This window comes from Sorex araneus, chromosome 3, assembly GCF_027595985.1.
Source record: "Sorex araneus isolate mSorAra2 chromosome 3, mSorAra2.pri, whole genome shotgun sequence".
NCBI classification, from domain to species: Eukaryota; Metazoa; Chordata; class Mammalia; order Eulipotyphla; family Soricidae; genus Sorex; species Sorex araneus.
The window spans coordinates 43,303,067-43,317,423 of NC_073304.1; the positions used below are offsets into that span (position 1 = coordinate 43,303,067).

The 14,357-nt window shown below is 38.4% G+C and overlaps 1 protein-coding gene across 1 annotated transcript in view; it reads right to left on the reverse strand.

Annotated features, from left to right (window-relative positions):
* Positions 1–14,357, reverse strand: part of TMEM260 (transmembrane protein 260) — a 76,380-nt gene that overhangs the window by 21,038 nt on the left and 40,985 nt on the right. The window contains exons 6-11 of the mRNA XM_004601770.2: positions 13,274–13,453; positions 10,377–10,417; positions 6,550–6,633; positions 4,940–5,054; positions 3,593–3,762; positions 332–503 (exon numbers count right to left, since the gene is read on the reverse strand). Of these exons, the coding sequence (XP_004601827.2) occupies positions 332–503; positions 3,593–3,762; positions 4,940–5,054; positions 6,550–6,633; positions 10,377–10,417; positions 13,274–13,453 (762 nt within the window). The remainder of the gene's footprint in view (positions 1–331; positions 504–3,592; positions 3,763–4,939; positions 5,055–6,549; positions 6,634–10,376; positions 10,418–13,273; positions 13,454–14,357) is intronic.

The following is a 14,357-nucleotide window of genomic DNA, read 5'->3' on the forward strand; positions in this document are numbered from 1 at the left end:
AACTCATATGATACATAATAGAAGAAAGTGGCATATATTCTTCCTAAGAGTGATCATGAAAAGTGTACCCATTCATTGTTTAAAAATGACTTTAAATGTCTTTTCTTGGGGGTGTCACACCCAACAATGCACAGGGGTTCCTCCTGGCTTTCCACTCAGAAATTACTCCTGGCGGTGCTCAGGGGACCATATGGGATGCTGGGAATTGAACCCGGGTCGGTCGCATGCAAGGCAAATGCCCAACCCGCTGTGCTATCACTCCAGCCCCAACTTTAAATGTTTTTAAATTATCACTATCACTATATTCTAAGAATACATTTCATATACTTACTTCTTGATCCACTAATGAAACATCTGGCCTCAGCCCCTCACAATAATGCAGGTACCGAAGAGAATTTCCTGGAAGATCTCCTCTGAGTAAGATAATTGCATCACGAGGCATAGAGGCAAGAAGATTCTTTGCAAATTTATCAATCACATAATTAGTCCTTTGGTCACAAATGCTAAGTAAAAATAAGAAAAAGCATTAAACAGCAACATCAATATAATAAGACCGGACTTACTTTCTAATCCATTTCTTTTTTATAACACAATCTACATTTAGTGTTTCATATTGTTCAAATTTATAGCTTCTAAGAAGATGTATACATTTGAAAGAGGTTGCTATTACCTGTTTTTTAAAAAAACTAATCATGCAATTGAAAAAAATAACTGTGCTGATATACTTCTATATGCTTCTACAATGTTCTTCCTAATATCATCTGTTACATATGACAATATTCAGAAACACAGCCTAAAGTTGAATCACTAGGTTAGGCACAGAAAGCAAACAAATATTTTTAGGGACAGAAAATTAGCCTTGCCTTTACAATGGATGCCACTGGGGATGTGGCTCAGTGGTAGAGCGCTAGGCACCTCAAAATTAAAAACAAAAAACAAACCCCAAAACCACACACTTAAAAACAACCAAAAAAAAAAAAAAGCACAGATGCAACTGTTTCCTACCATCTAAGAAAGCTGAATTTTATTTATTCTATTTATCTGTCCAAACAAAGATTCCAAACAAAGTAAAATCACTTGGCAGTGCGAATATCCCTGGAGGAAGCTCTGAATGAAGCAGACACATGCTGACATTTAAAGAGGTGGGATGAGTCAGAAGGAGAGGGACAGATATAGAATGACTGCATTCATTTGTGGGATATTAAAAAAAAAAAGCATGAGACTAATATCCAAAGTCAGGGGAAACAGGGCTCAGGAGGACTGGTCAATGTTTGGAAACTTGCCAGAAGAGTGTGTATATGTGTGTGTGTGTGTGTGTGTGTGGTGTGTGTGTGTGTGTGTGTGTGTGTGTGTGTGTATGTGGTGGGGGGGAGTGAAGGGCAGTTAGGATAGTTAGTATAGAGAAGAGAACGTACCAGGATGACAATAATAGAGGAAATAGTATAAATGATCTTTCTGGACAGGAACTGAGTATTGAAAGTAGGTAAAGTATCTATATTGCAAACCACAATGCCCAAAAGCAGGGCGGGGTGAGAGGAAGGGGAGTGAGTGAGAGAGAGAGAGAGAGAGAGAGAGAGAGAGAGAGAGAGAGAGAGAGAGAGAGAGAGAGAGAGAGAGAGAGAGAGAGAGAGAGAGAGAGAGAGAGGAGAGAGAGAGAGAGAGGGAGAGAGAGAGAGAGAGAGAGAGAGAGAGAGAGAGAGAGAGAGAGCGCCTGCCATAAAGGTACCAGGTAGGGGTCAGGGAACTGGGGACATACTAGTGAAGGGACAGGTATTGGAACATTATATGACTGAAACCCAATCATGAACAACTTTGTAACTGTGTATCTCACTTTGAGTCAATTAAAAACAGTAAGTTAATTAAAAAAAAATAGATGGAAATGACATCTCATAGCCATTGTCTTGTAAACTCATCCATCCATCCAACTTTAAGATTCTTGACTAAATTCTGGAAGAGATACAAGCGCAGCCATTAACATGTATGGGTACACCAGTGCCCTGAAGGAAAACTTGAGGGCGCCGTGGGGAGGGGGCGGGTGAGTGCCCACCTTGCTGAAGCCCAAGAGGCTGCGTCTACACCCCAACAGCTGCTGCCATGCCAAGAACCCAACTCCACTGCTTCTCAACTAAACTCTGCAGAGACACCAAACCTATGAAAAGTCTGGGTACATGGGTTCTCAGGCTGAGAATTATGGGGTTTTCTCAGAATGGGAGTGGGCAGCCTCCCTCAAATTCCTCCTCCCCTCACTCCGTGACCCCTGTACTTCCAGACACCTTAGCAGCCACATTCATATCCCACAGCCACAATCATGAGAACTCATGGCTCAGTTCTACAGATTCTAGAGTTTTTGGAGAACAGGTTACCACATGACACCTAAAAATTCCACAATACTGACATCCTGGTAGGAGCACACCAAATTAGATAGAAAAGTAATATAGAAGCCAACTAAACTCAACAGGAAAAAAGCAAAATAAAACAATAGCCGAAGGCTCTACTAATAACAGACAGCTTAGTAAACCCTCAGACAAGGACCCCATGGTGAGATATAACAATTTTCATAAATTTTCTTTCACTGCAGTGTTTTTTGATAATTCCATTAGCACTTAGCTGTAACAAGTTAAATGTAAAATAAATTATTTCGTGCTGGCTAATGTAGCAGGCATAGGGGGTAGTTGGGAAAAAGTGGACATGGAGGGAAGGTCACACTGGTGGTGAGACTGGTGTTGGAACATTGAATGCCCATAACAACTGTACTATAAACAACTTTGCAAACTATGAATTTTTAAATAAAGTAAAATAAATAAATAAATAAATAAAAATGAAAAGATGGGAAAACCCTCTAGAATGAACTGAGTTGTGTGTAGAATATACCCTTCAACACTGATGCCAATATAGAACATCAGTTTTTTAAAGTTAAGCTGAAAGAGAAATTTTACTTTTAAAGTCAATCAACTGATAAATTTAATCAAATCTCACTAAAAAAAGTCCAATGGAGTCTTCTACTTTTGTACTGTTTACCCAGTTCTGCTGGAAACTAATGAACTGACACTTAAACTTGAACATGTTTTTGTTAAGCTGAAATTTCATAGGTAAGTAGATTTTTAGGAATTCAGATAGCAATGGTAATGCATAGGATTAAGAAAATTTCACAACTTTCATTATTTAAAAATAATATTTACAACTACAGAATGAGCTACATAAGAACCAGGCACCTACTCAAAACATAAAATCACTGAAGAATAATATGGATTGTTTTAAAGTGCATAAAAATTCCCAATGTCTTTACTCTTCATTTAAATGATATTTTAGATTATGGAGTTGCATATGCTTCAGATTCTAAAAAGTTTTTCTAGGGTTCCCTAAAGGACATTATGTACACAATTGCAAGCAGTACCCTTCTTTCCCATGCCCTGCACATCACTCCTGCTTAGATTCTAATTTAAAAAAAAAAAGACATAAACAGAAGGCTTCAAATTCAGAGCAAATTATCTCCCTCAAAAACCAATACAAGTTAAGGATGAAATAAAGTCCTAGAATCAAAGTAGCCAAATGATCCCAGACTGAATGCTACTTTTCATAAATGACAAATTACCTATAATTAGAATATATCTGGTAAGTTACAAAGAGAGTTGCTGAAAGCCACTCCAGACACTGGAGCCCAGTGATGTTCAGCACTCGATGACACTCTGAAACGACAGCAGCCAAGCCGATGCCAGCAAGGACAGCCACCACAGCATTGCTCTGCATCCAGAATCGCTCCACCTGTAAGAGACAAGCAACCTGTGTATTCCGTTGCCTGCTTTATCCATCTGGTCCCTGTGTACTGGATGTGTATGGATGTACTGAATGCATGTAGTCGCCTCCGCCTGCTGCCATTCTGGTCTTGCCAAGGCAAGGCCACACAGCATGTATCTCCCAATGCTCAAACATTCCTCCTTCCTAACTTGACATGTGAACCCTCTTTCGGATCCACAGCCTTTATCTTGAACTCCTGCAGTATGTAAAGCAGAAGAGAGATGCTTTTGTTTTCTTTGCTCCTGGTGTTCCTAAGCTCCATCTGACCCCGATTGCCTCTCGCCTCTCGCTCCCTGCCTTACTTACTTCTTATGTGACTGTAGGAATGGAACTGAAGGGGGGGGGGAGTTTGGGGACTTGGACTAGCCCCTAGTCCTTCCCTTTCTCATTTATCCTCTTGGATATGAGCTGCCCCAGGGAAAGGCTCTCTCTGGAGTACTAGTGAGATGAGATGGAGAGAGGCCCGTCCTGTGGGACACTGGCCATGACTGGTGCGGGTGCCCAGTCATGTGGAGGTACAGGATTAGGATGACCTTGTGCAGTTATGAGCTGTGTTCTCCAAGTTATGCCTCAATAAAGGTGATTTCATTCACCAGTACTCTGGTCTATTTTGTTTCTCAATGGATTCAGATAGTCAAGTAAGGTATTTATTAGATTTAGGACTCAGCTGTTAAAAAAAAACTTAAGCTAATTCAGAGATGGAAGCTGGAGCCCAACAGAAATACGGTTGCTCTTGAGTTTGAGTTTGGAAAGGCTGGAAATGAGGCAAGGTCTTTTACAATCTCAAAACCAAAGCTGTTACAATGAATATTTCTTTGCTATTAAAAAAAATAACCAGAAGAAATGCAATATATAGATGCTTCTGTCTGGAGGGATATATATACATATATACATAATGGCTAACTTAAACCTTCCTCACATTAATTTTACCATTTAACTACTGTGTTAATTAAAGATTGGGGTTTTTCTAAAAAGAGGCCTTAGCCTTACTGGTGCAGAAATTTAAGTTTTGAAGATTTAATAATGCACATGCAAATGCAATTTTAACTATTTCTGAGATAATTTGCTCTTCTACATGATTCATGAAGACATATTTGTGTATTACTGACTTTCTGCTCAAAGGATATAATTACATAAAACTTACCACTCCCATGAAAAGTGGTTTTGAAATATCTAAATTTGCTCTCCAAGCAAAAAATAATGAATAAATGCAAAGCATTCCAGTAAAAAGCCATACTAATGATGAAGTCTGTCTGTCCCTGTAAAAAAAATTTAAGGATGTCCAAAGTTATTTATATGACAATAAATAGGAATTCTACATAGTTTTAAATATAAGAAATATATGAATTTACATAAATTTACACCTTAAGGTAAAAAAATAAAAATCCCAGACTTAAAATTCTGAGTTGAAATAGATAACCAAAACCTAACAATATATTATACATTGAACTGCATATAGTGGACAATCTAATTTGGAACTATGCAGTTAAAAAATGTTAAATTACATGAAGATTTTATTATTACATTTAAGATGAAACTAAGCACATCTAAAACAAGAATAATTTCAAATATCAAAATAATGACTTTTTATTATTATTTCTTTTTGGTTTGGGGGTCAGACCCAAACAGTACTCAATGGTTACTGCGGCTCTGCACTCAGAAATCATTCTTGGCAGTGCTTGGGGAACGATATGGGATGCTGAGGATCAAAACCAGAATGGCCATGTGCAAGGCAAGCACCCTAACTGCTGTACTACCTCTCATCCCCCTAAAAAATAATAAATAGGGGCCAGAACGATAGTATAGCGGGTAGGGCATTTGCCCTGCATGCGGTGACCCGGGTTTGATTCCCATTTGGTCCCCCAGTACCACCAGGAGTAATTCCTGAGTGCAAAGCCAGGAGTAACCCCTGAGCATTGCTGGGTGTGATCCAGAAAAGAAAAAAAATTAAAAGAAGCTCAAGTGGTGAAAATACAAAGTTTGAGAACATAAGTATACTATACAATCTTTAAGACAAGTTAATTTTAGGGGGCTGGAGCAATAGCACAGTAGGTAGGGCGTTTGCCTTGCACGAGGCCGACCATGGTTCGATTCCTAGCATCCCATATGGTCCCCTGAGCACTGCCAGGAGGGACCCAAAAAGCAAAAAAAAAAAAACAAAAAACAGACAAGTTAATTTTATAATATGGACTAAGCATCTTAAAAATGTTCATACTCATTGATCTAGTCATTTGACATAGAAGCATAAATCCTTAAGCAATAACCAGAAATTTAGATTTAAATTTATGCATACAATGCTTTGATATTGCTTACAAAAGTAAAAGCAATCTAAAAATTTTAGGAGATCAGGGCTGGAAAGATAGTAGAGCGGGTAAGGCTCTTGTCTTGCATGCAGTCAACCCTAGCGTTTGTTCCCCAATTCCTGATCCCTAGCATTCTATATGGTCCCCTAAATCCACCAGGAGTGATTACTAAGTGCAGAGCCAGTAGTAACCCATGAGCATCGTCAGGTGTAGCCCAAAACCAAAACTAAAACAAAACCAAAAAATAATAAAACAATGTTGTTAAAAAAAAAAAGATTGTATGAAACTATATTAACCCAAATAGAAATGATTTGAAGTATAAGAGGTTACTTTTTTGGAACATAAAATAATAAAACATTATATAATAAAAGTGGAAATATTAAATAACAAAAACAGAAATATTAATTAATAAATATGGGAAAATAATAACAAAAGGAATTACATTACTCACTTTCTAGGCAGACATATGTTTGCCCAAATTGCCAGGGCTTGAATGTTGAATGAGAGTTCTGCTCTCATATTTGTTACTTGAGAACTATAAAAGACAATGTAACTAATTGTTAGCAGAAAGTAAAGCTGGTTAATTCCAAAGAAAACATTTTAAAGAAACCAAAGCAATTAACATCTGCTTATATACTTAATTTCAAGGACTGGAGACATATTTTTAAATAATTTTGTCTTAAGTTATGGAGAAAAAGTGCTATAAGAAAATTAAGCACTTACGTTTTCCAATGATAACATTTGGTTACAAATTTATGTAATTTGCTTACAAATATATGAGGAAAATAACTTCTGTATTTGGGATATTGATATATTGACACTGTTCACTGTATCACTCTCACTGTCATCCCTTTGTTTGTGGATTTACTTGAGCGGGCATCAGTAATGTCTCTTATTACACTCAGTCCTGAGATTTTAGCAGCCTCTCCTTACTCATCTTTCCCAACGATTGGAGGCTCTTTCAGGGTCAGGGGAATGAGACCTATCGTTACTGTTTTTGGCATATTGAATATGCCACGGGTACCTTGCCAGGCTCTGTTGTGTGGGCGGGATACTCTCGGTAGCTTGCGGGGCTCTCTGACTCTGTTAACCGATTAATATATTTTTTCATTTTTTTGTTAGAGTTTGGGGTCATTCCGTACTGTGCTCTAGCTTAATCCTGGCTTTGTGCTCAGGGATCACTCCTGAAAATGCTCAGGGGACCATATGTGGTGCCAAATTGGGTCACTACATGTAAGGTAAGCACATCATCAGCTATGCCCTCATTCTGGGCCCCAAATTTATATCCCTAACTGTTCTGACAAGGTGTCATTTGAATAAACTCTTGAACTTTGTTCAGTTAGCAATGCAAATATGACCTCCAATTTTGTAGCTGAATACAAAATTAAATCAAGGGACTTGGGCAAGAGTCTAGCAGGTAGGGCTATTGCCCTGCCTTGTGCACAGCTGGTCCCATCCCTGGCTCCACATATGGTCCCTGAGTCCTGCCAAGGATAATGCCTGAGCATCATTGGATGTGACCCAGTAAAACAAAACAAAAACAAAAAAATTAAATCAAGTAGTTGTCAGGATGTCAAATAGGAAGGAAGGATGAAGGCAGGAAGGCAGGATGGAAAAAGGAAGGCAGGAAAGCAGGAAGGAAGGCAGGAAGGCAGGAAGGAAAGCAGGAAGGAAGGAAGGAAGGAAGGAAGGAAGGAAGGAAGGAAGGAAGGAAGGAAGGAAGGAAGGAAAAAGGAAGGAAGGAGGGAGGGAGGGAAGGAGGGAGGGAAGGAAGGAGGCAAGGAAGGAAGGAAGGAAGGAAGGCAGGAAGGCAGGCAGGAAGGAAGGAAAGCAGGAAGGAAGGCAGGAAGGCAGGCAGGAAGGAAGGAAGGCAGGAAGGCAGGCAGGAAGGAAAGCAGGAAGGAAGGAAGGAAGGAAGGAAGGAAGGAAGGAAGGAAGGAAGGAAGGAAGGAAGGAAGGAAGGAAGAAAAAAGGAAGGAAGGAGGGAAGGAGGGAAGGAGGGAGGGAAGGAGGGAGGCAAGGAAGGAGGGAAGGAAGGAGGGAAGGAAGGAAGGAAGGGAAGCAGGAAGGCAGGCAGGAAGGAAGGAAGGAAGGAAAGAAGGAAGGAAGGAAGGAAGGAAGGAAGGAAGGAAGGAAGGAAGGAAGGAAGGAAGGAAGGAAGGAAGGAAGGAAGAAAAAAGGAAGGAAGGAGGGAGGGAGGGAAGGAGGGAGGGAAGGAAGGAGGGAAGGAAGGAGGAAGGAAGGAGGGAAAGAAGGAAGGAAGGAAGGAAAGCAGGAAGGAAGGAAAGCAGGAAGGAAGGAAGGAAGGAAGGAAGGAAGGAAGGAAGGAAGGAAGGAAGGAAGGAAGGAAGGAAGGAAGGAAGGAAGGAAGGAAGGAAGGAAGGAAGGAGAGACAAGAAAAGTGATGTCCATCCGTTCTTCTCTGGGTTTATCAGCTTCTTCCTTAAAAGGTTATAGAACTGAGCTTAGCTTACCATGGCAGGCAGACCAAGAGAAGGGAGTATAAGAGAGGGCCCCAGGGACAATGGAAGAAGTAGATATTCTGGTGGAAGCGTGGTGTTGGAAAGTTGTATGCATGAGACTCTATCTTTAACAATGGTGTAACTCACAGTGACTAAAATTTAAAAAAAATTTTTTTTAAGGTTTCCTAGTTTTCAGGTTCAAAATAAATTTTTAAGCTGCTATAGAGACATTTCCCCCCACTATAATTAACATAAATTCTTCCATTAACTAATAAGCATTTCCCAAGTATTATCTAAATTCTATAATGGTTTTTAACAGCATCCAATTTTTAAAAAAGAAAGAACTCCATATACCATCTTAAAGAACTTTCGTCTTCCTACTGGCAATTTTACTGGAGAAAATGTGATGCCATAATTATGGAAACCACACAATATGTATTTTATTAATGGAGACTCATCTACTACGAGAAAATATCCTTACTCATTTTCAAATACACTTGAAAAATTGATTCCAGCATGAGGCCCATTTCAAACATTCTTCAAAAGGAATGAAGTCAGTCTCAAAATTAATTCTTGAAGATCTGTTGCTAAAATGTAAGCTCTGAAATATGGTCAGTGCCTAGGGTTAGATTTAATAATTTTCTTGTACAGAATTGCAATTTAGAGATATGCATGGGAAAAGCATTTAATTTGCTTGACTGGGAAAAGGTAGATGATTAGGTTCAATCATACTGAAGGATTTTCTAATAAGTTAATTAAAATTGCCTTTCTCCACACTCATGTATACCTAAAACAGTTAAAGACTAGAGATTCTCTCAATCAGAAAGTGCTGGAATTATGTCTCCCATTCTACATTTAACAGCATCTTCAAACTTGGTTTGAACAGTGTGCGTGTGAATGGTCATCAGTTTTGTCACTGTCTCTGGGTATATAGCCTTATTGCTATGATTTCAGTGGAAAAGAGGCCTTTGAAAGTCCCAAATAGATCATTTTTATATGTAACCAATGAAAGTTAGATGCATGGCCTAAAATTACTCTTGAGGGTTCTTTGTAGTATATGTGGGATTTATTAATGTAAAGTGTACCAGTCATTTTGGGCATGATAACAACTCCAGCAGACAGGTAGAATAAAACAGACTGTGGATGAAGCAAAGCAGGATCAATTAAAATATCAGAGACATTGGTAAAATTCTTCTTTAAAAGGAAAAAACTTCTGGGCATGGAGCAATAGTACAGCAGCTATACTAGGGTGCTTGCCTTGCACGTGGCTGACCTGAGTTCAATCTCTGTAACTCCATATGGTAACTCAAGCCTGCCAGAAGTGATCCCTGAGCGCAGAGTCAAGAGTAAGCCCTGAGCACTGCCAGGTATGAACCCCCTCCTCCCCTTCCCATATACACAAGAAACAATTTCTTGCTATCTTATCGTCAATAAAAAAAGAAAAAGTCATGAAATCTCAACAACAAAAAGAACAATTTCAAACCAATTATGAGAACCAGTAACAAAGGATAAAAGTATCTGGTGGTAGGGAAATATTTTCCAAGATATATCATAAAAAGAAGATTAATAAAATAATAGATCAATAAAATAGCAGACTAATAAAACAATCTGTATACCATGATTCACTTTTTAAAAAGCAAAAACATTTATAAACAGAACAATGGAAGCAAACAAGCTAGCAAATAAAGACAATAGAAACTGAATTATTGTAAATAACTTTATAAAAATAACAAACAATAAAATAAAAAGAAATTCAAAAATCATTTAAAGGAACAGAAAATCCATTCAAAAATATTTTCAAATATTTGATACTCACAGCAGTATTTCAGACATACTAGATCCTACTTCAGATTTGGCCTAAATATTGAAAAAAAAGGAAAGTTCAGTTGCACGTGCATTTAGCTAAAGCTTGGTTAAGCTATTATATTCAACAATCTTAATTAGAAAGATAAATGTTTCAATATATAATGTTTCCCTTCTTTTAATGTCTTCAGGTCCTTACTAAGAATTTTTAAGTTTGTTTCATTTTTGGATCATACCCTGCGGTGCTCAGAGATCAATTCTGGCAGGCTTGGGAGAATATATGAGGTGGCTGGGATTGAATCCCAGGTCAGCCATGTATAAAGTAAATGTCCTACCTGCTATATTATCTTTCAGGCCCCAGGAAAAAAATATCTTAAGTCAGTGAAAAACTAAACAAGGCTATCTTTGAGGAAGAATTTTAGAAATAATAATTGGTCAAAAATCAGTTAACTATTCCAGCAGGAATTATTAACACATTAATAAATTAACAGATTTTACAGACTTGTTATACTCTCTATAGTTGTATATGGGCACTTTAATTAGAGCTTATTATTCACTTGTTAGTCTATAATCTCTTAATCTAGAATAAATTATACAAATTTAAAATCTGGAATCTGTATGGAATAATAAATATAAATAACCCACAGCATAAATTTAAATTATCAAACTCTCTAAGTAAAAAAGAATGATTTGGGGCTGGAGCGATAGCACAACGGCTTACACACAGCTGACCTGGGTTCGATTCCCAGCATCCCATATGGTCCCCAGGAGTGATTCCTGAGTACAGAGCCAGGAGTAACCCCTGTGCATTGCCAGGTATAACCCAAAAAGAAAAAAAAAAAAAGAATGATTTTTTTTTTCCAAACACCTGGAAATACATTTTTATTTTATTTTTTTAAATTAATTTATTCTTTTATTGAATCACCATGTGGAAAGTTACAAGGCTTTCAGGTTTAAGTCTCAGTTATACAATGCTTGAACACCCATCCCTTCACCAGTGCACATATTCCACCACCAAGAATCACAGTATACCTCCCCCCTTCCCCAACTTCCCCCGCCCCTCACCCCGCATGTGTAACTGATAAATTTCACTTTACTTTCACTTTACTTTGATTACATTCAATATTTCAACAAAAAACTCATTATTATTGATTTGGAGTTTCCCCCCCCTAAAGTCAATCTGCTGAAAAGAAAGAGATATGAGGTCGAGAGGCCGCACTAGCAGCCGCACTGTTTTGGATTTCTGTATTTTAGTATTTTAGTAACTAAGTCCAGAGAAATATCTGTCAGAAATTGCAACATTGTAAGCTTGCATCTCTCAGCTACTTTATATTCCACATATGAGTGCAATCTTTCTATGTCTGTCTTTCTTTCTGACTCATTTCACTCAGCATGATACTTTCCATGTTGATCCACTTATATGCAAATTTCATGACTTCATGTTTTCTGACAGCTACGTAGTATTCTATTGTGTAGATATACCAGTTTCTTTAGCCAGTCATCTGTTTTTGGGCACTCTGGTTTATTCCATATTGTGGCTATTGTAAACAGTGCGGCAATGAACATAGAAATGCAGATGTCATCTCTACTATGCCTTTTTGCCTCTCCGGGATATATTCCCAGGAGTGGTATTGCTGGGTCAAATGGAAGTTCAATTTCTAACTTTTTGAGAATTGTCCATATTGTTTTCCAAAAGGGCTGAACCAGTCGGCATTCCCACCAGCAGTGAAGGAGAGTCCCTTTCTCCCCACATCCACGCCAACACCGGTTGCATTTGTTTTTTGGGATGTGGGCCAGTCTCTGTGGTGTGAGATGATATCTCATTGTTGTTTTGATCTGCATCTCCCTGATGATTAGTGATGTGGAACATTTTCTCATGTGTCTCTCAGCCAAGGAATAATTTTATTAACCTATTTCATTATACAATATCTCTTACATTACAAGCAATATATGGTGCATATTTAAGGGATAGTGAGTTTTTAAAAATTTATAAGCCTGGGACCAGGACTGTAGCTTAGTGACAGAGTATATGCCATGGATGTGTTAGCCACTAGGTTCTACCCCTGGCAATGCAAAGAAACATACAAACAAAAACATGACTGAATGACCATTTATTTAATAAACAGAAAAGGGGCTGAGGAGATAGCTGAAAGGGTGAGGAGCATGCTTTGCATGCAGAAGCTGCAGATTCAATCCCCAGCATCACATAGTACCCTGAATATTACCGGGTGTGACCCTCTCCCAAATAAACAAAACAAAAAATTCTTCATGAAAACCTTAAGGTAAGGCATAAAGCCCTGTTGTGTTGCTTAATCTCCTACTTTGTAAAAATATATAATTTCTCTACATTTTTAATTCTCAAGCAATAGATGGTTAACTTCTGCATAGTTTATGTTAGCATCATATAATGTACATTCTTCTGACATTATTTTCTTCTTTTTTTTTTCCCCCTTTGTTTTATTTTTGGGCCATATCCAATTGTGCTTAGATCTTACTCCTGGCTTTGGGCTCAGGGTTCATTCCTGGTGGGTCTGAGGAGATCATCTATGGTACTAAAGGTCAAACTGGGGCTGGCCATATGCAAGGCAAGCACTTTACCCCCGTACAATTTCTTTGGCGCCCCACCCCCCACTTTTTATTTTGCTTTGTTTTGGGGCCATACCTGGTGGTGCTCATGTGGAGCTCAGGCTTATTCCTGGTTCTGTGCTCAGGGATCATTCCTAGTAGTCCTCTGGGGACCATTTGTGGTACTGGGAATCGAACTAGGGTCACCTACTACATGCAACACAGGCACGCTACCTGCTGTACTATCTCTCCAACCTCCACCAATGATTGTTTTGTCAAAAGTCCAGGTTAGACACTAAAGTGTTTCCACTTATTTTCTAAAAAGCAATCTCATTAGAAATTTACCAGATTGAATGTTCCATATTCTTCCCTGAGAAAATGTGTCAAAAATCCCAGCACTGTTGTCTGGTCTCCCCAGGTCCAGCGGGCTTGACTGAGGTAGGACGAGATGGGAAGGTAGACATAGGGCAGCAGACCAGCAGTGAAGTACAGGCTCAGGTTCAGCAGGGAGCCCAACGAGAGTTCCTGCAGCAGAGCACAGTGTGCCGTACGACACTGTTTATTTGAGTCAACTTCATTCTGGAACTTCAAGAATACAGCAAAGAAAACATCAAGTCTGTTTACTCAGAGCTGATCTCTCAATTTATATTAAGTCACCACAGAATACTGTGTTAAACCTCCTGATTACTGTGGATTACTAGAAAATTGCATCAGCCTGAACTCCTTTGCATGGCAGGTGAAATCTGAGTGAAGCAAATAATATTAACAAAGACTTAGGAGTATCATGTTTATTGCATCTTTTACATTTAAAACCATGTCATGACATGCAGCATTGCACAGCTGAGATAACCCACTTGGAAGGGATTGAGGTGGCTGGCTGATTTTGAATATGCCCCAAATACTGTTCTCATACCAATTCACTTCATTCCTCTCATCAGGAGCAGACAACTCTATATACTCTACTATGATTACATATTGACAAACTAATTCTTTCTATAGGAGTTTAGAACATTCCATGGAAACACTTGGCACAAATGAAGCTAGCTTTTATATAACCTCCTAATTTATCCAAATGCCACCTTTCTTCTCATTTGACACAGACAACGGAAGACTAAAGGAAATTTGTGTATATGGAATAAAATTGCACCATATGAGAATATATTTCTTATCTGAACATTTCTAAAAGAAGTGAAATAAAAAAAAAGTGAAATGTTAGTGAGTCAATGCAAAGATTAAATCCAAAAGCATTATAGTTCACTAGAAAGACGCACAGAGTAGTAGTTTCAGTAATGGAAAGAGACTCTCTTACAAATATCATCATTGGAAATTATAAATTTTTATTGACAAAAAAAGTATAATCATGTGACAAAGCATCCACCAAAAGCAGACTATCATAGATTCTATTAGCATTATCAAATAAATATTAATT